The sequence below is a fragment of the Rhea americana genome, unplaced genomic scaffold (genome assembly GCF_003343005.1).
Source record: "Rhea americana isolate MKP2758 unplaced genomic scaffold, rheAme1 scaffold_182, whole genome shotgun sequence".
NCBI lineage: Eukaryota > Metazoa > Chordata > Aves > Rheiformes > Rheidae > Rhea > Rhea americana.
This window is the reverse complement of record NW_028185950.1, coordinates 145,512-169,089: the sequence shown is the minus strand read 5'-3', so window position 1 is coordinate 169,089 and position 23,578 is coordinate 145,512. Positions and strand designations below refer to the sequence as shown.

Here is a 23,578-nt window from a genome sequence, read left to right as displayed (position 1 = left end):
AAAAAAAAAAAATCTTACCCCAAATAAAAACATCAGATATAAAAATCTGCCAGCAAAGCCTTTTGTGCCTCATTAGAGCCAATTTAGGGCCTGTTTAAACGCAATCAAGTGTCAAACAAATCCTCTGCTACAGAAAAGCCATCAGAAGTCTCCTGATAGGTTAAAGGGAAGGAGATAACACTCAAAGCCCAAAGGTCCTGCTGGAGGTGGAGCCGCACCATTTGTCTCAGACAGTGGGAGGACAAGTTCAGCTCCCATCCCGAACGGGCACCACCGGGACGCCGGCAACGCCCTAAGTCACGGTGCGCGTCATACCTCAAGTCCCGTCTCCAAAACTAGGAAAATGCGACCGTGCAATGTGACTTAGAAGTGCAGAGAATTAAAAGGAAAAATGGAAGCTGGAGAATGAAGTGTAGGCAGCTTGCTGACAGGCTATTTCTGCTGGTGAATATGCAAAGCAATTMGCCTGTTTTATTGTACCCAGCTGCCTGCTTTTAGCCAGGCAGGGCTTAGTATCAGCCTTACCTATAGCTGTGAGAGCAGCCATCTCCCTCCCCCTTCCACCAAGACGCCAATTAAGAGTGAACTGCACAGAACATCGTTGGGACCCTGGAAGTACACAAACTGGGATAAAGTTGTGAAATGCCATACCGYGGTTCTTAATGAGAACCAAGGAAGAATATACGGAGGCTTTCTCCATTACTTCCAGCCTAAGTACAGCACCTAGCAGAGATGAGGGAAATATATACTGCATCCTTCCAAAAAGCCTTAACCCTGACTTCCCCTGGGTCTCCGAGCACCGCTCTTGGRATTTTAAAGACCAGCGATTTTCTATGTAACAACTGGTCATGGCATAGTTACAACATTGACCTTTTTAATGAGAAAAAAACTAAGGTGCAAGGTGCTCTCTCTCCCTTACTACACRGGAGAAAGCCATGAGCTGGCCGAAATTAGTATCCAATGAGACACGGGCCAGGAAGACAAAGTTGTGCAAGCRCTGCAGAATGGAAGTATATACCTGCTGGAATATTGCTTGAAGTACAACACCTATACCAAAGCATCCTGTTTGCAAATCTAAATAAGTAACATTAAACAGCATAAATTTTTTTTAAACAGACAGCAAACTTACACCAGTCCAAGAAAGGTTCCCAAATCCAAGTACATCCCCCCCCCGCCAATCTGCCTTCCTTCTCATGCAACCCCTCCGAATCATAGAATCAGTGAGGTTGGAAGGACCTCTGGAGATCATCTAGTCCAACCTCCCTGCTCAAGCAGGGTCACCTACAGCATGTTAGACAGGGTTGCATCCAGGTGGGCCTTGAATATCTCCAGAGAAGGAGACTCCACAACCTCTCTGGGCAACCTGTTCCAGTGCTCCGTTACTCTCACAGGGAAGAAATTCCCCCTCACGTTCAGGCGGATCTTCCTGTGCTTCAATTTCTGCCCATTGCCTCTTGTCCTGTCACATGGGACAACTGAAAAGAGTTTGTCCCCATCCCCTTGACACCCTCCCTTCGGGTACTTATCCACATTGATAAGATCCCCCCTCAGTCTTCTCTTCCCCAGGCTAGAGGCCCAGCTCTCGCAGCCGTTCCTCATAGGGYAGATGCTCCAGCCCTCTGATCATCTTTGTAGCCCTACGCTGGTGTTAGCAGGTTAATGAGCGAACCAGGCGTTCCCATACTGAACCCTCAGCTCCACTACTGTGCTATGCGCTTTTCGAGAATGTCACACAACCCCTCTCCGCCTCTTCATCGGTTTACAAGCAGGGTGAAATACTATGCATCCCTCACTCAGAAGAGACCCTTGCAGAACCAAGGTCTGAAAAGCACTTTGAAGCACTTGCTGAGTGCAGAGAATATATTTGTGAATGAAGCAGTGYGGTCAGGAGACCACCTCAAGGGTCTTTTTCTCATCTAGTTCCCTGACAGGCCAAGTCACGATTTCGCTTGGGAAACACAGTTGTTGGGACAGCCAAGCTCCACRTTGTTGGGAAACAGCAACCGCGAGGCCCTCAGGCAAAGGAGACTGGCAGCTTTCTGCCTTGGCAGGGACAGATGTTCATCCTGGAGCGCGCTCAGGGGAACATGCGCTCGTAAGGACTGATCAACTTACACCTGATTTATTTTACCAATTAAAGTCTCTACACACAACAGAGCAGTCTAAGTAGCACGAATATTGACAACTTCATATCCCATGGTGGTGCGCGTGCTCATCCATGCCTCTCCTTGCACGCGGCAGCAAAGGATCCTGTACCACCACTCTGCAATAAGACAGGTATGAGACGCAAGGAGGGAAGGGCCCCAGAGAAGCAGTCTTTCTGCTAAATTTTACCTGAGGAATATAAATGTCTCTAAAACACAGTGCAAAATTGAGGTTCTTTCCCCAAGCCATACTTAAAAGCTTGYTTTGTATTAAGATATCCATTTCAGGAGCACATTCGGAGCAAAAGAGAACACTCAATACTGACAATATCAAAACCTGGGGGGTTTTGTTTCATTAGGAAGTTTCAGTATACTCCATGGTTTTCTTTCAAAGCAGCAGTGAATAAAGGTTTAAACAAACAACAACAACAACAACAACAACAAAAAAAAAGACATGAGAGAGAGAAAGAAAGAAGGAAAGAAAGAAAAAGAAAAGTCCAGAAGTAATAAAGCTGAAAAAATACTTACCTGAGGTAAATGGGTTGGTTTGCAGGGAAGTTGACGGATCGAAACACTGCTAATGATTCTTTACAGAACATGTTGCAATTTGTCCTTTTTACATTCTCTGTACATCAAATTGATTAATCCCAAGATAAATCACCTCCTGCCCTACTGTACCTCACACRCTCCTCTCAGTGGCTCTTTTTACAGGGTTAGGCCTCAATTCCCAGGGGGTAATATTTACTCTTGTTTTGCACAGCCTGATAAATACCATGTCAGCAAGTCAGACTTTATCACCTCTTTCTCCTGGCAAAACTGGAGACCAAGATGGGAAGAACAATACCATGAGCTACCAGCTCGCCCCAGAATATTTTCTTTAAAATGTTGTTTGACATAAAACAAGGAAGTCTAAAACTATTTATCTGTCTCCGTTTTCATGAGAAACACAAAAAAACCCAGAAGGTTATGGTTCTGTTGGGTAGAAATTAATGTCTGCTGCTACAAAACTTGTCTCGCATAACTATGAAGACTATTCCAAGGGCACATAAAAGACATTAGAAATATGGCTGCCAAACTTTAAAAGCGAGAAACAAGTTCCTTACACATCACTGAATTTCTGAAGAACTGCTTGCTCATATATCCTTAAGATACTATGTATGGGAAAACAGAGAGAAGAAAATAAAATACTGATGGGGGGGGGGGATGCTCTGTGCAGCTCACCTTGACCTCAATGAAGTCTGGTTTACCGAGGGAAACCAGTTCAGCATAAGCTTTSAGTTCATCCACGTTCCAAGCTTTCACCAGTGTCAGCCTATACACAGTGCGCTGTTGCTGAAAGAGAGGAAAAATGGCACTAGTGACACACTCCATGATGCTCCTGCCTTCCACATGCAATTTCAAACAGCAAAAAAAATTCATTTATCCATTCCGAAGGTACCAAATGCCACCTCACTTGTTCTTTCCATCTTTTGCTCTAGAATGACCGTATCTTCTCTCTCCATATCCCAAGCAACCATGCTTTTTATAGGAGCATTTACTTAATGGGAAAATAACCAGTAAGTTTATAAGTTTATTTCACTTTAATTTGCTTCCCCAGGCATAAAATCTCACCATCAGTTGCTCTACAGATATTTCATTTCCTCCAGATGGATCATCTGGCATTGGTCATTTTTGGACAAGATGAGCCAGAATAGACAGACCATTTTCCGCCCTAGTCTGATAACTCTTACAGCACATTAGGTACAATGCAGCAGGGAAAAACGCTCCCTTGTGATCAGTTATACCAAACGTTTTATTGGAAGTAAAAAGTGTCAGTTAAAATCACAACCAAGAAACGTCTGAATTGCTCTGCTTATGAGCCAGCCTACAAACACTGTGGCACAAGCCATTAGGAATCAACACGCGGTAGCCACAGCATTAACTACTCCAAGAGCAGCACCTACCCGTTACTACCCACCCTGCTCCTGCATCCACAGCAGGGCAGCACCACTCCGGCTGCATTTCTGCCTCCCAATTGGTCTTCACAAACCTGTTCTTTCCAATCGACAGCAGAAGACAAGCTAGCTGAGCACTGCAGCTTCCCCCTGCACTGGTGCAGCTACTTGGATGCCTAGGCTTTACTGATTTCTATGTACAGCTCCAGATAGCACTCTGAAAATGACTTTCTTCGCAGTTATTCCTGATTTCTTTCTCGGGACGGCTCCCTGAAGCAGAGGCAATAGAAGGACTTCTACCACCTCTAAGCCTGTCCCTRGACCATGGGACAGATCCAGGCTCAGTTGCTTGCATCTGCTTATTTCCATTTTCCMCTCACTGCCTCCCTTCACCTTCTGCAAAACTTCAGAGATTAGCGAAATAAAACATTATTTATAGAGTAATCTTCTGGTTAAATTGTTTTCTGAATTAACTCATTTTACTTCCTGAGCATAGAGAAGACTGTAAAATACGACACGAGTACCAGTTTACCTTGAGCGAAAGAGGACCATAACACATCTACAGCAACCTAAGACTTCACGGCTGGCGCTAGGCTCTACGCCAAGGCCAGCATTTCACAGCAGCAGCAAGGACTGAAAGCAAATTGGTCTGCTCCAAAAAAGTTCAGGTCTTTATTACTTGAATTCAGACAGTCTCCTTTACCTACTAACCACAGCAGGTCTGTGGCACAAGATCGCACCCCTTTTGATGCCRTTTGCAGTAAGCATGCACTCTGCTCAGGTCATTATGTTTTTTTTCAAACCCAGAAAAATGCTAATAATGGTACCAGACACTGTGCTGAACTTCCCATTGCTAAAGCTCAGACTGTTATGTGCTGTGATTAAGTTATCTCTGACATMGCTCTGCTGGCTGGAGGCAAAGCAGGGACAAAATCTGGGACCTGTTTAAATGTTCACGCTATAACCCTTCCCCAGATAAAACGGATTCCATGCACCAATCCTGAATTTAGCCACATTTTACTTCTTCACACACACTAATATACACACTATATTTAGGGATTTTTCTGCTCTATGTTAAAGTCTGCAAGAGCAGCATTTCCACGGCTAGTTGGATAAACTTGGGCAGCAGAGGCTATCAAAAACTAAAGAGGAGCCAGCAAAGCCAGCCTCTCGCGAGCGTCAGAGCAAGGTGAGGATGGCACACGGTAAGGGAAGAACCRCCAACAGAAACAGCCAGTGCTAGCAGGTAGGTATGTGATTCTCTTCCCTTCACGAAGGACAGACCCTGGACCTTAATGACGTGGAGAACCAAAACATAARAAATCCACCCGTGGGAGACCAGACGAAAGAGTCTTGCAAAATCAGCTTGATCTTCATACAACAGCTGCTCCCGGTTTTAAGGCTTTGAACACAACACACAGTAATAAGACACTGACCAGGCAGAAACTGGTCTCAGGTGCTGGCATTAAGGTTAATAAATATCAATATGTGTATGGAAAGTGCCTGTAGGGATAATGAAAAAAATTAGAACTGGCTAAACTGTCAAGTGGAAAAATAGTAGTTTTGCATATCACCTCTGCYTAGAAACCACAACAGCGTCAATGAAGTGTTGGCAGTTCAGGAGGGCATTTGCTATGGCAAAGGACACAGGTGTGACCACCACACTGCTTGGAGCAAGCTTAGAAAATGCTACCAAGCATTCTCACAACACTTAGTTCCTTGATATGTTCTCAAACAACAAAGAGAAAATATTTTCTGAAAGGCTTATAGCTCACACATAGCAATGAAAAATGAAAAGCAACCTTYGTCAGCATCAAAAATTAAAATCAACTAACAGAAGGGAGATGTTTCTGGGAGTGTAGGTGAGACTGATTCTGTGGGGGAACATGCTGGTTCACYTCTCTGCCAGTGGGATGTAGGAACRTGCAGAAYACACTCATGCCCAGTCGGGGATCCACACYGGAGGGGAACCACCAGCAGCTCAGAAGTGAGCTGCTCCAGGCTACAGATAAGTTCACCATACTCAAAGGAAAGGTAATTTACCTAAGTTTACTAGAGAAATTGCTCCAGCAGGCAGTATGAGAGGAGTGCCTTGCTTGCTGCTGCCCGCGTGGCTTGATCCTGCTGAAGCCAAGGACAGGGCTCCCACGGTGTTTGGGAACACAGGGCTGACCCTAGAGAGCCTGCTGTCCCCCTTGGGATCCCAGGTGCAGGACAACAGGCTCAAGCATTTGTCGAATTTTTATGCAAGTCCTACTGGAGCGTTTCTCAAACTGCAGGTGCCCCATCCAAAGCAGACCGAGAAGGTTCAAAGAAAGTCATGAAATATTAACAGTTTCCCAGTGGCTGCCACCAACTAGGAGGGAGGTAGCAATGTCAACATTAGCCACCTCTGACCAGGAGCAGGGGGATGTAGACACAGGCAAACACAACCAAAGAGACTGTTCCACCAAAAGTCTTTTGCAAAATTACAAAAATCTGCAAAAAATCTTATGTTGGCAAAGGTTATCCATGTCACTTGTCATCTTTCAAGTCAGGATGAGCAGAGATATCTTTCTGCTCAGCACCTCAGCGCCTGCAAATGTTAGCATTTAAGACTGACCATCTCACTTCTTCCTTCTCCCAACTCAAAAATGGTTCTTAGAGGCTTCTTCCCTTAGTCACTCCATGTACTTTGTACTTTTAACTTTTAGCTTGCTAGCTCTCCCACTTTAAACTGGGGTGAAGCCTGCAAACACATTTTTTTGCAAAATTTTTATACTCATTCCACAGTGAAACTAAGTATCTCCAAAAAAAATTSGTTTGAAGATCAGGTCGACTGGCTGAACTCAGTAGGAATACCAGTCAGAGCCAAGTAAATCCAGCATTGTAAGAACAGTTTTGTGAAGAAGATGAAGTGTTATTGATATATTTTTATCACATTTTCTAATTTACGTTAGGTAAAATACATAAGCATGCATTTTCTCTTACAGTAATAAAGGTCTACATGGAAAAGCTGTTTTTCCCCCTCTTATTTAAATCTCAGTTATAATATTCTCAAAACTACATCCTAATTCATTCTAGAAATCTAACTTCAAAGTTCAAGAGATTCTTTAAACTAAACCTGCTAAAGCATATTATTAGAGGTTTTATTTCCCCCCTCTCAAACGGGCAGCATTAACTGACAGCTAATAACTGCAGTCAGCATATAGTATCCATTACTTCAACAACTGAACTATCACAGAAAATATTAGCTACTTATCGCTGGCGATGAAAGAAGCAGGTAACGAAAACTGGAATATTGTCCACCATTATACAGAAAAAAGTTACCAATAATCAGAAATTAATAGGGCAACTAAAGTAACATCTTTCCAGAGGGCAACATCTCTCAAGTGTCATCTGAGTAGAGAGGAAAGTTGCTTTTAAAAAGTGGTATAAATGACAGATCAAAATAACTCAAGGCCTAATACTGTAAAGTGTTATATACAAGTTATCCTTACAGACTGCTGGCAGTACAAACACACAATCCTGTTTTATTAATGTATTATTTGTATTTGGTTGTACAATAGGGCGCCAGGAGATCCTGTTATAAGCGCCGAAAAAACAAGAAATAAGAGCTTAAACTCTGAAAATTTAATGATCTGTGAAAAACTAACAGTGGTGCTCTACACCTCATGTTTCCAAGAAAAGCCACCATTATTTTAATTCAGACAGCCCTTAGAACAACATTAGAGTAAAAGAAGTTCGTTAATATGATAACAAATCTTTCAAATGGATGAAAGTTGAGGGCATGGAACTAAATACATTCAATGCCTAAAAACTCTTTAAGCAAGCAATCAGTCTTCCAGGAATTAGCAGCATATAGAGGAGCACGAGCTGACGTTGCTAGCAGAACCCTTGCAACGGTTTGACAGCATCTAAAGCAACCTGCCCATCTTCTAACTGAGGACTCCCTACTAAACAGGGCTCATGTTGCAGACAGATTTCTGGGAGGACCACATGTGCCATCCATCGAGTGACAAAAGAAAACAAGAGATGAAAAAGAAAGCAACAGAAGATGACCTTGCAGCAAAGACAACCAGCAGCATCCTTGACTGCATTAGAAAAAGTATTGCCAGCAGGTAAAGAAAGGTGATCCTTTCTCTCTACTCAACCTTGGCAAGGTCACATCTGGAATGCTGTCTCCAGTTCTGGGCTCCCAGTACAAGAGACACACAGATGCACTGGAGCAAGTCCAGCGAAGGGCCGAAAGATGATGTAAAGACTGGAGCATCTCATATGAGGAGACGCTGAGAGAGCTGGGACTATTCAACCTGAAGAAAAGGCTCAGGGGGATTCTATTCATGTGTATAAATACCTGATGAGAGAGAACAAAGCAAATGGAGGCAAGTTCTTCTTTCAGTGATGCCCAGTGACAGGACAAGAGGCCATGGACACAAATTGAGATACAAGAAATTCCATTTAAATGTAAGGAAAAAACGCAACAGCTACAAAACAAAACAAACCTCTTTTTCTACTGTGAGTGTGACTGAGCACTCAGACAGGCTGCCTAGAGAGGCTGTGGAGTCTCTATCCTTGGAGATACTCAAAACCCAGCTGGACACAGCACTGAGCAACCTGTTCTACTTGACCCTGCTTTGACCAGGGGTTTTAGATGAGATGATCGCCAGATCTCCAGATGATCTTCCAAATCAACTGTTCTGTGATTGTGCTATTTGTTACAGCAACACAAAACCAGATTTTTCTGAAGCCCYTTTTAGCAGGAGAATCAAAGGCAGCATGTAGACCACTTCTATGCAAACCTGCACAACGCATGACTAAAAGCAGCAGCTTTTAGAGAGCGCTCCCTTGGATCAGGCTAACATCCGCACAAAGCAAAAATTCAGRAGGGCGAGCTAAAGTGAATTCTGCAGCCAAGGAGCCTAATTACAGTGGGAGTGGGAGCCCTTCCTCCCATCAGGTTATAATCAAGGGAGATTAGATAACCAGCAATTCAGGCCTTAATGAAGAACAGGGAGAGTGCAGAAGTGAGCAGTCAAGTACACTAAAGCAAATCTATTCAGGGCTGGGGAAGTCAGAATAACTTTTAAAATAATACTAAAAAAAGCACAGAGTTCAGAGTGGCTACATGCTACGAAGTCTACAGACCTGTGACATGAGCCACCCTCAAAATGGGATGCATTTTCAATATAATACAACCTAGTATTTTAAGTACCAAGTGATTACACTAATCTAACCCAGACAAAATGAGAGCATTCATCAGCAATTTTCAGCCTGTTACTGATCAAGATTGTGCATGGAGAACATGCTGTATAAAGAGATGATCTCAGAAACAGAATAACTGTCAAAAGATTATTACTTTTTCAGTTATGAACACTCAAAAGCCTAATGAATTTTTCTGGAAAGCACCACTTCGGCTGCACTCCACACAGAAAAGTAGAGGAGCCAGTCTCTCTGTGGGACTCTAGAAGAACATTACATTATACTTCTGGACACTTCTGCTCTGACTTGCAACTGAAGAGTAGGGCAGAGGTGGACTCCACAAGGCACACGACAGAACTGTTGTGTTGCTGGAGGTCAGGGTATTTGTGTATCCTGGAACACTAAGAGGAGAGGAGARGAGTCTGACACTGCTGAAGAATTCTGGAACCCCTGAGGAAGTTAAGTAACATCACTGTTGGGTTCTTCTGAGTACCCACATGTTCTCTGTGCTCCAGAAAGCAGCCTACCAGCACGAGATCACTCTTTCTTTGCCAGAAAATCTCCTGAGTGGCCTTAGACTCACAAATCAGTTGATCCTGGAGATGATGTTATACTGAGAAGAGTGAAAGGAACTTCTGCAAGGAAGAGCCCACACCATATTATAGTAGCATTCAGCACAAGCTCAGTCACAACACATGTTGGAAGTAAAAAGTACATCTCTAAGAGCTGCCAAAACAAGGAACACCAGGAATAGTCTGGTGTTGGTTAAAGACAGTTAGTATCAGGTACTGCAATTGCTTCACGTTCAGAGATGTGCATTCAAGGGATGGCACAGCATTCAGGAGCAAAGTCAAAGGTATGACAGTGTCCTTCTGTGATCTTGCCCAATTCTGAAGAATCTCTCCCTAATTCTCATCCTGCCACCTCAGTTACAGAAGTTAGCTAACAGGAGGCCTTTGCCAGCAAAGGAAACAGAGCGCACAGATAGAAACTAAGCAATTTTGTAATAAAATCCCTGCCTTCCCAAACTTTGACTCAGGTTATCACAACAGGGCTTCTCTAAAACATAGCAAGTGTGATTTCTTTCGGGTTGTATGTTAGTCCATTAAATGCACCTTATTATAGAATGTTGGCCAAGAATTTTTTTTTAAAAAGAGGAAAACAAATACACTGAGAACCCCTTTTGACACACATCACACTACAACCTGCTCTCCCAAGTCTTTCAGATCTATTTCTGTGGAGGATACATAAACCATGCCAGTGTTGGCAGAATGCTCAAGAAAGAGATACCGATCTTTCTCTCTAATTGCATTCTGAAGTCTGTGCCACACCTGTCAASCTTTTAGAATGGGTCTCAAAAGCACCAGCAAATAGGGGCCATTTCAGACTTCTAYGCCATTAAGAACATTTCAGACAAAAGAATGGAAGAACCATCTTGGTGAAAAGCAACATTTTCCTTTTAGGTAACTCCTGTTGAAATCATTTCAAAGTATCTCAAAAGGCATTGCATCCCATCAATGCCAAAACAGGGACAAGAAAAAGAAAAAGCAGAAGAGGGGGCAAAGGAGGATACTTAATGATAAAATATTTCATTAACTCTATTTAAGATCCTGCTCTCTCACTCAGCAGACAGAAATCTGTCCTGCAGGAGAGGACTCTGTGCCCTGGTCCCAGCAATGGGATTAGAGCAGTGTGCCCCTGCTAGAGCTCTCATTCACGACGGGCCCAGTAGACAGGGTTGCCAGCTCCTTTTCTCCATCCTCTGCAGGATGGCCGAGACTCCGGTGGATGAACCGACGAGTTGCCAGGCTACTGCACAGCATACAGATTCGTGGCAGCTTGTGCTAAAACGCAACTCCAGGCACTGTCACAGTGCAACAGCAGATTCACAAGGGGCTGAATCGTCCGCATGCCTGGAGCGGGTTGCACGGCAGTGGGGGAACCTCAGCAGCTATCCAGGCTCTGCCGAGCCCATGCGGGAAGCAGAGCCCTCGGAGAGGCACATGTTATAATTGACATTCACAGTACACTCACTGCAGACAGCAGAACTTACCACTGGTTTTAGGATAGTTTTGAAGGAAAAAWTGAAATGTTCCTAGCACTAAAATATTTGCAAATTAGCATCTTCTGTATGCAGGTATTTTTGCCTCTGGCTAAATTTCAAAGCCAAACCATTGAACACATCTCAGGCTCTCAGATAAAGCCCATGAGAAGACACTGCTCTCCTGCTAGCCACTGTCCCATAATATGTTAATAAAGGTTTCACATGTCAGTTTGACAAAGTACTCCCTTCTTGCTGCAATAACCAAGAGGGATTTGAGCTTTTTTTTAAATCAATTCTTTTTAATTCCCTCCTCCTCAGCATTCATCTTTTTGTAGATGAAATATAATTATTCTTCATAAAACATCCCATGTCTAATCTCAGGAGGAAGAGGGAGGGGTGAATACATCAACCGTGCTGCAAACGGTTGCCGGATTGATGGTTTTATACTGGTTGGGCTGGAGACAGCGGAAGCATCTCCTTTCCACCAGCGGGGTCAGGAAGGAGCCGGGAACAAGCTTGGACCACACAGGACTGTAAAAGCAAYGGTGATGCTTTGGGCTTGTCCCCAGGCCCCCCCAGTTTTGCTGGGACTTGTGGATGCTCAGGACAGCCCAATTACTTRTCACCTTGCATCCTGACAAAGCATTCTCAAAACAGAGCTTGCCTTGCCTTCTAACACAGAGCTGTATTTCAAGGAAACCTAAAACACACGAGACCTTCACACATGAGGCACTTGTCAACAGTCTCTAGAAGGTTCAAGGCAGATATTTTGCCCTGGGAAGGCAGGACCAAATGTATAATGAGGGCTTCATCCTCCAAACWGTGCACTGGGGTCTAACATGATCCTTACTTTGAACATGTCACTTGAATTTGCTCCTGTAACAAAGCACAAGACTTCACTGATGAGCCAGTAAAGGAGTCCCACTTTTCAGAAATAATAAACACAACAAAAGTTACAGATTTCCATGCAGTMGCTTAAAGCCAAATATTCTGAATATTCATACACCTTCCTTAGATATAAATAAAACAGCTCGTTACTAGAAAATAACATTTCATTCGCAGATTCCTCAAAATAAATCCATGTTTTGCAACTCATGAAACTCAGGTAACAAAGACAATATYGTCCACAGAAACACTGCTCTGCTTAAAGTGGAGAAAGCAGTCTTACAGGAGAAGAATCCGTTGTGCTGATTCTAACTGAAAATTGTTCTTTCCTTCATCCAGTTTCACAGATCCTCTGCAAGTATTAGATGATGAATAGGAAGCCACTTCAAAAGCCAACTTTTAAAGTTTCATTAATACTTCTTATTCCCTTCAAACAAAAGGCTCAACTTGCAAACTGGCTTCATGACACATTTTCAAAACTTCTAAGCTTGCAGGGACCAGCTCTGATCAAGACAGAGAACAGCCTCAATTCCAAAACGCATGTGCCGTCTTGAGGACCAGCGYGCAGCCGGCGCTCTTGGCAGGCTGCTCGTTCTAAACGTGGCAGCAGTAGGCGAGCTGACCTTTTGGAGTGACAACCTCTCTGAAGAGAGTAGTACTTTCCAAAGACTCTATTTCGATTCCCTTATTCAGGTTATGTAACACCTTGCTAAGCGAGCAATTCCTGAATCAAGACATCAAAGCAATTTTCACACTTGGAAATTACTTGTCACAGGGATCCGATCAGAAAAAAAAAAAACTCTGCAGTCAAGCAGCTATTCACCATATTCAATAGCATGCATCTTCGCACATGAAGCCCCCACAAAGGATAGAAGATCCAAAACACAGCAAAAGCCACTCTCAAATGCCAATATATCCCCCAAAATCATGACTTTCCAAACCCTTCTGTTTCAGCCTGGAGGTAGTTTTGGAAAAAGGACTGTAGGTTCAGAGCGTCTAAGAGAGCACTCCCACCTCTCCCAAATTCAAAGCTGCCGAGCCTCCAGGCTCCCAAAGACTTTGCAAATGAACTGTGGCACCCAGCACGCTCCAGGAGAACTTCATCAGAAAAAGACACAGTGCCCTTGAAAGGATGACAGATTAATCTCTTCTTTTGGCAACCAGGAGCTTCTCCTCCAATAAAGGGCTCTTTCCATTCTGACTTATTTAGCACTTTGTAACGAACTCAAGCACTGGAGAGACGTCCTCCTGAAAAGTCACATTGCAAACATTTGAGGAATTCTGCTGGGCAGATTTGCACAGCAGAGGATTTCTTTTTTTCTTTTTCTTTTTTATTTTTTTTCCTTCAAAGATTAACTCAGCACAGAGCACAAAAGTTTTCAGCTTTCTTTCTTCAGGCTAATACAGTCATTAAAGCAAAAAACCTGAATAGGTTATGATGCGTAGGTATCTACTGAAAACATACATTGTTCAAGAATATGCTATTAATATACCAATTTAAAGTAAGTTAAGGCTTTGTCTTTGTTGCTAAAAAAAGGTCCATTTAACCACAGGATAATTAACACGTTAGCTACTCTCCTGTAAAACCAGAGCTTCAATTTTACTGTTAGAAAAGTAGGAGAGCTCACTTTGTTCAACCATAGCACTTGCCTTAGATCARCACCAAAGCACCTAGTTTTTTCGCCTGGGATTTTACAGCAARACAGTAGCTGCCATTTTTCTCATCCCCCAGGGCAGGGGGCATCAACCTAACAACAACGTTCTTTTAAAAAGTGCTGCACAAAGATACTGCATTGAATCAAGTGAAAAATTCAAATTCTCATGTCAAAGAAAGTCATATTTTTTTATTGTGTTTTTTTTTGTTTGTTTTAAATCAGACCAACATTTTTTGGCTGGTCCTATATCTCATCTCCTGGCACCTGGACCTCAGTCATTCACTTAAGACAGAGGCCAAATAGCAAAGGAGACTGTATAACAACGCTTTAAGTTTCAATAAGCTTTACAATGATAGTTTTATTTTCTTACCTAAGTATTTTTATTCTGAGGTATCAAGTTTGAAAGGCAAAAAAAATCCATTTTCTTCTACAGTCTTAAAGTAAAGGTAGAAAAATCCACATAATTACAAAAATACGAAGATTGGGCTTCCCTGCTTTGCACTTTTTTTACATAGAAATCAGCTGTTCTATCATACAAAATCTGCTTTTACTAGYCAGCTTTGAAATTCTGCACTGAAATAAAAAGAAAATTCCACAGTGAGAAAACCACATCAGTACCAATTCCCAATCCAGCTTTTAAACCAGAAAAGCCCATAAGCCTGTGACTAGTCGCCCTGATGCACAAAGAAAAAGCATAAGTGATCCAGACTGGAAACAGAGGGAGAAAAAAAAATACCTTACAGTCCTAAACAAACTTCTTAAGTCATGTCCCTCCCTATAACCCATTCTTCCTATACTCTTTATCTATTGCTTATAATCTATTTTATTGCTTTACACTTAGTAGTAGTAATTCATTCAATTTATTTAATTAGAAGTCTCTAGAAATAAAACAACATGTAACAATGTCTTTGYTCCTGACCTGAAAAAAGACCTGAAAGAAAAAAAAAATGTTTTTAAGTAAATCCAGGATCATGGCTGCTCCTTATCCTTTTTCCACAGACACTCATTTTTAATATACTTACTCTTGTAAATCATCACAAACAATATTCTGTTGATTTATTTCTTTCTTTTGTATTTCTAGGGTAGTTTCATGGAATTATCATGTAAAATGTATACTCTTGAGGAGAAATCCAATACAATATAGTTTAAAAGAACAGCATTATTACAGACCATATCAAAACATCAGCAGAAATACACTGCAAGTTTACTATTAAACAGACCACATAGACTGACAGTATTTCAATTCCTTTTGGGAAAAGAATTGTTCCCACTGAGCCCGGCCCAGAAGAGCCATTACCAAAGACCAGGGCTCAGATCTGAGCTGGAAGAGAACTCATGGGCAATATCCGAAACCACCTTCGGAGCCCTTGCCTAGGCTAAGGCACTTCAGCAATGCTTTCAGTTTGTGCTCAAGTCCTCCTGACTTTGAAAAGACTTAAAACACAAGCTTGACAAGACACACTGTTGTGAAGGTTCCCAAATATAGGCATGAACTGGACCTTTTCTTCACAGGCGTCTTCTGATTAAACGCAGCAGCAGTCCCTGGGGTCGAAGGCAGCAGCTGCCAGAGCAGCAGGGAACCGCGATGCAGGCAAGAAGTGACGAGCGCTTGGTCCAGCTCTGGCTGCCACCGCTAGACACAAAGACATGACCAGGACGGGAGCTCAGCCAGTTCTCATCCACGCTAGCCATCAGCCAACCTGGACAGCCCCTCCATTCCCAAACCCACCTGAGTAACGGTTCCTTCATTCAACGTGGAAAATCCAGGAGAATCACTGACTCGCTTTGATTTGCTGTTGCTACCAAATATATGATTTCTATTTAAATTGAGCAGGCATTTCTGCTTTCTTCTGGRCCAATGCTGTGCATTAGATCACACAGTGGGGTAGATCCACTTGGGTCTGGTAATGTGCAGGGAAAAAAAAAAAGAGCGCATTCATGCCCAATTTCACCCTGAGGAACAGCTGAGACCACCCYTGAGGACTTCCCAAAGACTCCTTTCATTTCCCCCCCCCTCCAAAAGAAGGCATGTATCTTAGCTCCAGCTCCATGCTGTGACATCCATCTAGCTCCATGACCCCATGTCTCAGGCTTGGCTGCTTAGCCAAACATCAGGTTAGCCTGCTACACCTTGTCCCTGGTGGTCACGGAGAAGGATCATTTTAAATGCTTCACTTAAGACACAATTGTAACCCTGGCAGTATAAGGAAGTCAAGCRAAGGACACAGACTAGTGAAAAATAATAATAATATAAAAAAGCAAAACTGGCCTTGAAYAGCAGTGGGCAAAATATCTCAACACACAGATGTTACTTACTGTTACTCAATAAAAGTTAGTTACTTAGTTATTTATCACTCAAGAAAAAACTTGAATTGCATTAAACTGTGCAAAGAGGTGAAGAAAAGGAGGAATAAGATCAGTTTAAAAACTGGAGTCTAACTTTAGCCAAACACTTCTGGCTATATAATAAACTGAACAGTCACCAAAATCTCTTCCTTGGTTTCAGAGGAGAAATCCAATATCCCCCACAGCAGCTGCTAGGTGTTCGGTGTTTTTAAGTCATCACGGCAGTTCTTTATATATCTAGCCAAAGATCTGGATGCCTCACTACAGGCTTCTGTAGCTGGAAGTCTCAGCCAGGAAAATAACAAAATAGGCTTTACAAGACTATTCCTCAAAACCTGTGCTTTTTGCTCAGCAACTGGGGATACAGGAAGGAAGAATAAACAGCACTTTAATGATCTTAAGTGAGCAATTGCAGGCTAATGAAAAATAAAGACATCATGCCTGTAAGGTGAAAGATAACTCTTGATTTGATAAAATGTCAGCACTGTCACAGGTATAATCCACGGAAGGCAGCAGTCAGTAATGCAGACATGATGCGTGTGTGACTAACGGCACAACACACCAGCACACTGAATGCAAGCCTGGGCTCAAGCCTGGGAAATAGCTTTTGTATTTAATAGAATAAACYGACACTCGCTATCTTGGGAAACAACAAGCTAGCAGTACAAATTCAAGAGTAAAATGATGAAAGCAGAGATTAGTCTGCCATAAAAGCATAATTACCTTATTAAAAATCATTCTTGCACTCTATGAAGCAGRAGATTTATAAATATTTTTCTTCTGGGTTTTGTCCAAATTGTCTAAAAATAGAATTAAAAGCCCCACCAGGATTTGCTGAAAATCCTGCCCATCTAACCAAGAACAACAAAYGAAGAATCCGAAATAAAATCTTTCTTATCGATTAAGCAATTCTCGTAAGGCAACTTGCTCTTACAAAACATTAACTCAGTTACAATCTAAAGCAACAAACATTTATATAATTAAGTAAATAGGCTTTAAACATTTTAATGGCCCGTCCTGTTAGAAAGCAGAGCTCCAGCAGGCATGCTGGGGATCGACATACGCTCCTGCACGGCGTCGACGCAGAGCTTGGGCCATGCCAGGAGGCACCGTGGCACAGGAGGAAATCCATGCCTTCTCCCACTGGGTACCTGCAGGAGCAACGCTCACTGCGGACAAGTTTGTGTGRGCAGGCTCTGAACTGCAACTGGGTGATGCTCTACAACATGCACAACACACTCGGAGATCCAGAGATTAACTTTGCTGCAAAATAGCAGTTTGGCAGTAATTGCCACGAAACTCTCAAGCAGGCAGTGGTACTTTAACTCTTCAAACCCTGCCCCACAAAATATTTTAATCTGTTGAAGATAACCTTCCTGGCCATTCCAGTCTGACAACCTAGCATAAGCCACCACCATGGTGCACTAGGAATCTGGACAGAAGAAAGGATGGCAGCTAGCAAGGCAAAAATCACTTCTGCTTGCAGAGGAGCCGCTGGTACCTTTCTATGTGGCACTCCAGTCCCTTCACAGCCACACGAGGATGCATCCAGCAAGCCATCCAAGGCCAYAGCCTCTCCCGTTTCCCTGTGCTGAAGATCATTTTAAGATCTTTCACATGTCCCCAACTCCACAGGGTGGCCACCACAGATTGCACACCAATCATGACTGCTTATAGCTACTGGAGGGGGAAGTCCTCATGTTAGACCAGCTCKAAGGAGGACAATCATGTGCATTAGCAAGGTTCTTCTCAGTCTCACCCATGTACCCATGTTTGATGTGTATTAAAATACAGTGACACAGGCATGAACTAACTGGGTATTTCTTAAAGTTACCAGCTGGGATACCGTCTAGAACCACCAGGCAAATTATGAAAGCTTTCATTTGCCACCATGTAGCATTCTGATCTCCCCAACTTCACTCAAAGTGCAATACTGCTGCATCAGATTCACAAGTCAATTTTCTGCAAATGATTGTGGCAGAAGCAATGAATGAAAATAAAGTATTTAGAACAAGACTAGAATTTGCTTAATGCAACTGGGGCTGGTGGAGGAGGAAAGACAGTGAACGCTTTAATGTAAATTGTGGAAGCAAGTCAAAGTCATGGTAAGAATCAGGGCTGGCATCCCAGCCTAACTACACAGTTGTATTCCTGCAGAACAGACTAACAGTAGCAGGCTTCACAAACCTGTTTGAATGCAAAAACCTCCGGCATGAGGTGCTGTGTGTTATTACCGACGTGCACCACCGCCTCCCCTCGTTTTACTGAGGCACACGTTCAGTTGTTAAATTACCCACCTCCCACAGCGGGAGCGGGATGCATCTGCCTCTCTGGCATCCTAAACACAAACGGTGACTTCCTATTTGCGCGATTGCCCAGCGCTGCTAGTCTTTGGCGGGAATATTTCCCAACTAGGCCTGGACAATGAAGATGGCGACGTTATACAGTCTTTACCATATGTAAAGGAGTCTGAATCTGCAAAGGCTACAGTCTATAACAGAATAAGAAGTTACCCAAATCTTTCACATTTCAAAGTTATATGTTAGCCTGATACATGTATTTAACAGTTACATTGCTTTTAAAACTTTACAGCAACAGATTTATCAAAGTAGCAACCGTCTCTGGATGCACAGTCTAACTTCTGCTCCCGTTASAGGAACCTGCCTTCTGGGGCACATGTTTAACATCTGAGATCCAGACATCTCAAAGCTTTTTAAAACTGAAACCTAGTTCCTACCAAAAGCATCTTCCTATGTTTGCAGAAAGCTGGACTTCTCTGAAGAGCCCTAAGGGAGACAAAGTTCAAGGCTGTGAAGCAAATTTCAACACACCAAGACAAAGGACAAATGCAACAAAACCAAGACGCASACATTTTACAGGTCTGTAAACAGTTGCATTAGCATTCTGAATCATCAATTCTAATTCCAGGGTATATCACTACCCAGAGACTTTAAGCTACTCTTTTTTACGAAGTAGTGAAACTCTCTTTTTAGAGCTAAATATTTAAAGRAAATTGCTTATAGTGCATCTAGTATCAATTCCTCCAAACATTTTTATTAGCAGCCAAGCACTCCTCTGGGATTACAAGAGGAGACCCCAAAACTACTCAGCACACTAATTAGCACTGTCTGAAGAGAAAATTAAAAAGGTCTAACTTTTTTTTTTTTTTAATGTACACACATTTTTTTTTTTCAGTCATTTCAGGCTAGGAAAAAAAATAAGGTAAGATACACTCAAACCAAATAACAGGATGCATAAAACACCTAGGCATTTATCTTGAAGACTTCTTTCTGCATCATCCATGCATTAACTCCTAACTAGAGGGAAAAGATCGCGGGTGAGGGGAGGAAGCGAAGGGGAAAARGAAGAGATGGAGAAGTGGAGCAAGAAAAAGGAACAAAAAGCTGGAAAGCAAATTGAAGACAAACATAGRATTAGGAAATGGGGAAGAAAGAAAGAAATATAACTACAAAGAATAGGAATGATGGAGAAATAGGCAAAGCACAGCAAAAACAGCCCAACTTGAGAGCAACTGTTTGCAACTTTGCTCATTTAAGCTGCTGTGCCCTTCTCAGACTCATCTCACGGCAGTTGTCGAATCCGCAGACTTCGCACAATTCAACTCTGCACAGCCAAGGCTGAATCACAAACCCTCCTCTGCTTCTAGCAGGAGGGGCACCACCGACTCACCTGAGACACACCGTGTCGYGCTCTACCCAGGTCATACAGCACTGAACAGATTTCAATCTCTGGTCCGTGAACTTTTTAAAATGAACTAGTACAAAATTAACGAACTCTTTTCTGGGGAAAAAGCGATAGGAAATAGTCCACTCCAGTTCTTCCAGCTTTACTGTCCTTCATATTGCAGAACCAATGCAGTTCACATTACTGCTATAGAACTGAGTGCATTAAAAACATTTTTGAGAAAAGCTGAGTTTACCCATCACAGAAGGCCTTAGTTGTACAAAAATTAGAAATAAATCACCTTTGATTTGCCAATTTGCTTTGACCTTTGGTCATTGTTTCTAATTAGTAGATTCCTGTATTTAAGCGAGTACAAGAGAAAAAAAAATCCTAACTATCTGAAGGACACACCAGTAATTTAGCAGCTTCATAAAAGACTCAGAATACATGTGCTGTAAAACCTGCATTTCTCATCTTGGCAAATCTAAGAGCAGTTTTGTCCAAGGAGAAAATGCAGGACTTGGCAATCACGCTCACAACTTGCAAGTCAACAAGGCTCCAGATGGGTTCCTCCAGCTTCTTCAGCAGCTGCTATGGTAACAAAGGCTGTTGCATATGGTTGGAGAGTTCACAGAACACCCCACTGATTAGAACCATCATTTACATCTAGCAGTAAGCACTCAAAGTTATAAATACCCAACTCAACACCAGCTCCCTYTGTACTTCTAAGGGTAGAGAGCCTTACAAGGGAACGGGGCAAGGCCTGAATGTGGAAGAGAAATCACTGATTTGAGTGAGCTGCTTTRTTACTAAATCAACCCAACAAAGGAAGTTAAGGGTCAGATTCTGCTCCTGCTGGCACTCATGTAACCCAAAGTAGTCATCATGCARAAACTGAAGCTTATAAAGATGATCATTCCGGATCATGAGAGCCCTGAACACGTCTGTTCCTACAGCARTATTACCACTTAACTGCTGCAGGTTCCTGTCCTACAGCAGAGCTGGAGGAACAGACCAAACGSTCCTCAATCACTTCAGCCACAAACCAACAAGATTAGGTCAACCTACCTTTGGTAGTTCTAGCTGAACCTCTGATTTCATCTTGAAGGGGGAGAAGAGCATTTACACTGCTCACTTCACCAGCTAAAGTGTGGGGAAAAGCATCCATGGGGCACTAACTCTATATGCCACTTCAGCTAGGTCTACAAGCCTGGAGAGCAGCAGCTTGGCCTTTTGTCATTTGAACAATCATGCACTACTCAGGACAGAGCTAACCTCTTAGAAGAGGATTTCTAGCCTCCTCCAAAGCAAGTCATCTTCCTGATTTTATTTGCCACACAAGAGGGTCTGTGACTAYGTTCCCTCTGCTTTTGAGTGGCACTGGCATACCACTTACGTTCCCATAGAACCTGATTTCTTGTTTGTGGTGCTTTCRCATCAAATATATACTCACGCTGACTGAAATGAGAAAATAAATCACTCTTGCAGATGCTTTGGCAATTCATCTTTCTTAAAATGTCAATGAAAAGATTCAATGAACCAAATAAACGCTTCTTATCTGAATCACCACAATAGAGCCRCTGATACTTGGTCAGTGAGAAAAGAAGTCCAACAGTTAATGCATTTAGCAGAATGGAATATTATGCAATGCTCTGCAAAACGCCAATACATGGCATTTGGCCCAGTACCACTTTAATTTTATAGGCTTAAATAAAAACATGTTTTAAAATAAAGTGGAGATACAAGTTTCCTTTGTCTAGTTGCTCCAAGCAGAGTTTTAGGTTCAATCTTCCCTTTTTAAGAGTTCACATAAAAACACACACATGGTCAGTCTTCTCAAGTTGCTTTTAAATGAAAACTACCACTCTTTTTCACAACTAGAGATTGAAAAAGTGAAATGACTTCCCCCCAAACTGTGAAGTCTTTGGGGGCTAAGTCAAGCGTTCTGGCTCCCAAAGCTAAGCCCTGCAAAACACAGTAGCCATTTGCTAGTGACCAGGTTCATAAACAGCAAAAGAGTTGGAGGGGGAACAGAAACTGGTTTGATCCTGGCTCTCTAACAACCAAGTCTAGCACCTGCATTATTAACATCCGCAAGCAGTATTAAGAAGAGCTCAAGGCAAAACAAAGACTAAGTTTAATAAAAGGTAGGAATAGCAAATGCTTCTTATGAAAACAAAGTAGCAAAAAAGCTAGTGAAGCTAAAAAGCACATGCTAATCAAGGAGCTTAACAGAAGGGTGAGCAGAGAGGAGCCTGGAGGGGGAGGAAGGCCCTCTCCCCTACTTACACTTCATAGGTCGCAGCCTGTTTCCAGAAGATGTGGGAAGGGAGAGGTGTCTTCTACCAAGCACCAAGGGTGGTTACTCGGCAGCTTCCTCTGCAACTTAAACTGTAAGCAATGGATAAGCAGCAAACCAATAACTAGCAGACCTGGCTGCCCCAAAGCACYGCGTAGTAACAAGGATGAGGGATTGGTACAGGATAACGGACAGAGCACAGGACAAGGCATTAAAGAGATATGGATTTTATCACCACCACCACCCCTCACCTCAGGCTCATTGGGTGGCCAGAGAAACATCTCCTTCTCTCCTGGCTTCACCAACCTGTTCTTACAAAACACAYAGTAGCAACCAGCAACATGGACTATCACACCATTTTGATTCAGAATTTACTCATGAAGATTTGTTTCCCTTCTCTTTCCTGCAAGTGAACCAAGAGATACTAGAACAGATAGAAGAAGTCAGGTATCATCCCCTCTGATGCCAAGAATCTTGTTGAAGCCTTGCTTGGATCACCGCTTGCTRTATGCTAAACCCAAAGGAGATGATGCATTTCAAACACTTTAACTTAATATTAAACACTGTACCTCTGTAATACTCATCATACTGCATTTCAAAAAGCTTATACCAGAAGTCTCATTAGCAAAGCCATTAAAAAAAGCACACAGCTGGTAGAGAGCACTCACTGTGCAAAGAGTCAAATTCTTCTAAATTTATAGTGGCAAAATTGATTACTGATTCTAACATCTGTTGTAAATTCTGCATATAAATTCTTCATAATATATCACTTCGCTCAGAAACATCAAACTAAGCTCTACAAACCAGTACCCCTCCCCCAGGAGCCACATAAATAATCTGCATGTAAACCAAGTATGATCTTTTCATAAAAAGAAAAAAAAAACAATCATTCCTGTCATATAATATATAATAAGCAGTAAAGCATGCTCGAGATTTAACTCAATGTATTTATACTGTTTGCAATCACATACAAGCCAAGGGTAACTTTGAAGAAAGTATCTGTTGGAGGGAGGGAAGAGAGACCCAAGTAAACAGCACCAGATGCAAGCCTCAGATGCAAGCTGGCATCTTCATCAGCCRGAAATGTAAATGAAACTACCTGTAAGCAATGTTACAAATGCAAACAGCATTTGTATGCAACTGGAAGACAGCAATATGAGATCTTTTGGGGGGTAATATTTCATGACTTTCCCTGGACAAACCATACCCTATCACCTTCARGTAAGAGTACATACCCCTAGGCTCCAATACCTGTAGACAGTCAGTGCACTGTAAGAAATGTGATACCTTATGAGAAGCAGARCTAAGAAATTTCTACTTTGTCCTTTAACAGGGAGGAAAAAAAAAACCTCACATTTGCTACACCTCATCCACAGAGCCATGAACCAGTCCTCCCCTTAAGTAGG

At 42.5% G+C, this 23,578-nt stretch overlaps 1 protein-coding gene across 2 annotated transcripts in view; it reads right to left on the bottom strand.

The window, feature by feature from the left end:
* The window catches only part of LOC146597493 (S-adenosyl-L-methionine-dependent tRNA 4-demethylwyosine synthase TYW1-like), a 114,416-nt gene that overhangs the window by 29,516 nt on the left and 61,322 nt on the right, over positions 1–23,578 (bottom strand). For both annotated transcript variants that reach the window (XM_085302013.1, XM_085302014.1), the window contains exon 14: positions 3,366–3,476. In XM_085302013.1, the coding sequence (XP_085158139.1) occupies positions 3,366–3,476 (111 nt within the window). The remainder of the gene's footprint in view (positions 1–3,365; positions 3,477–23,578) is intronic.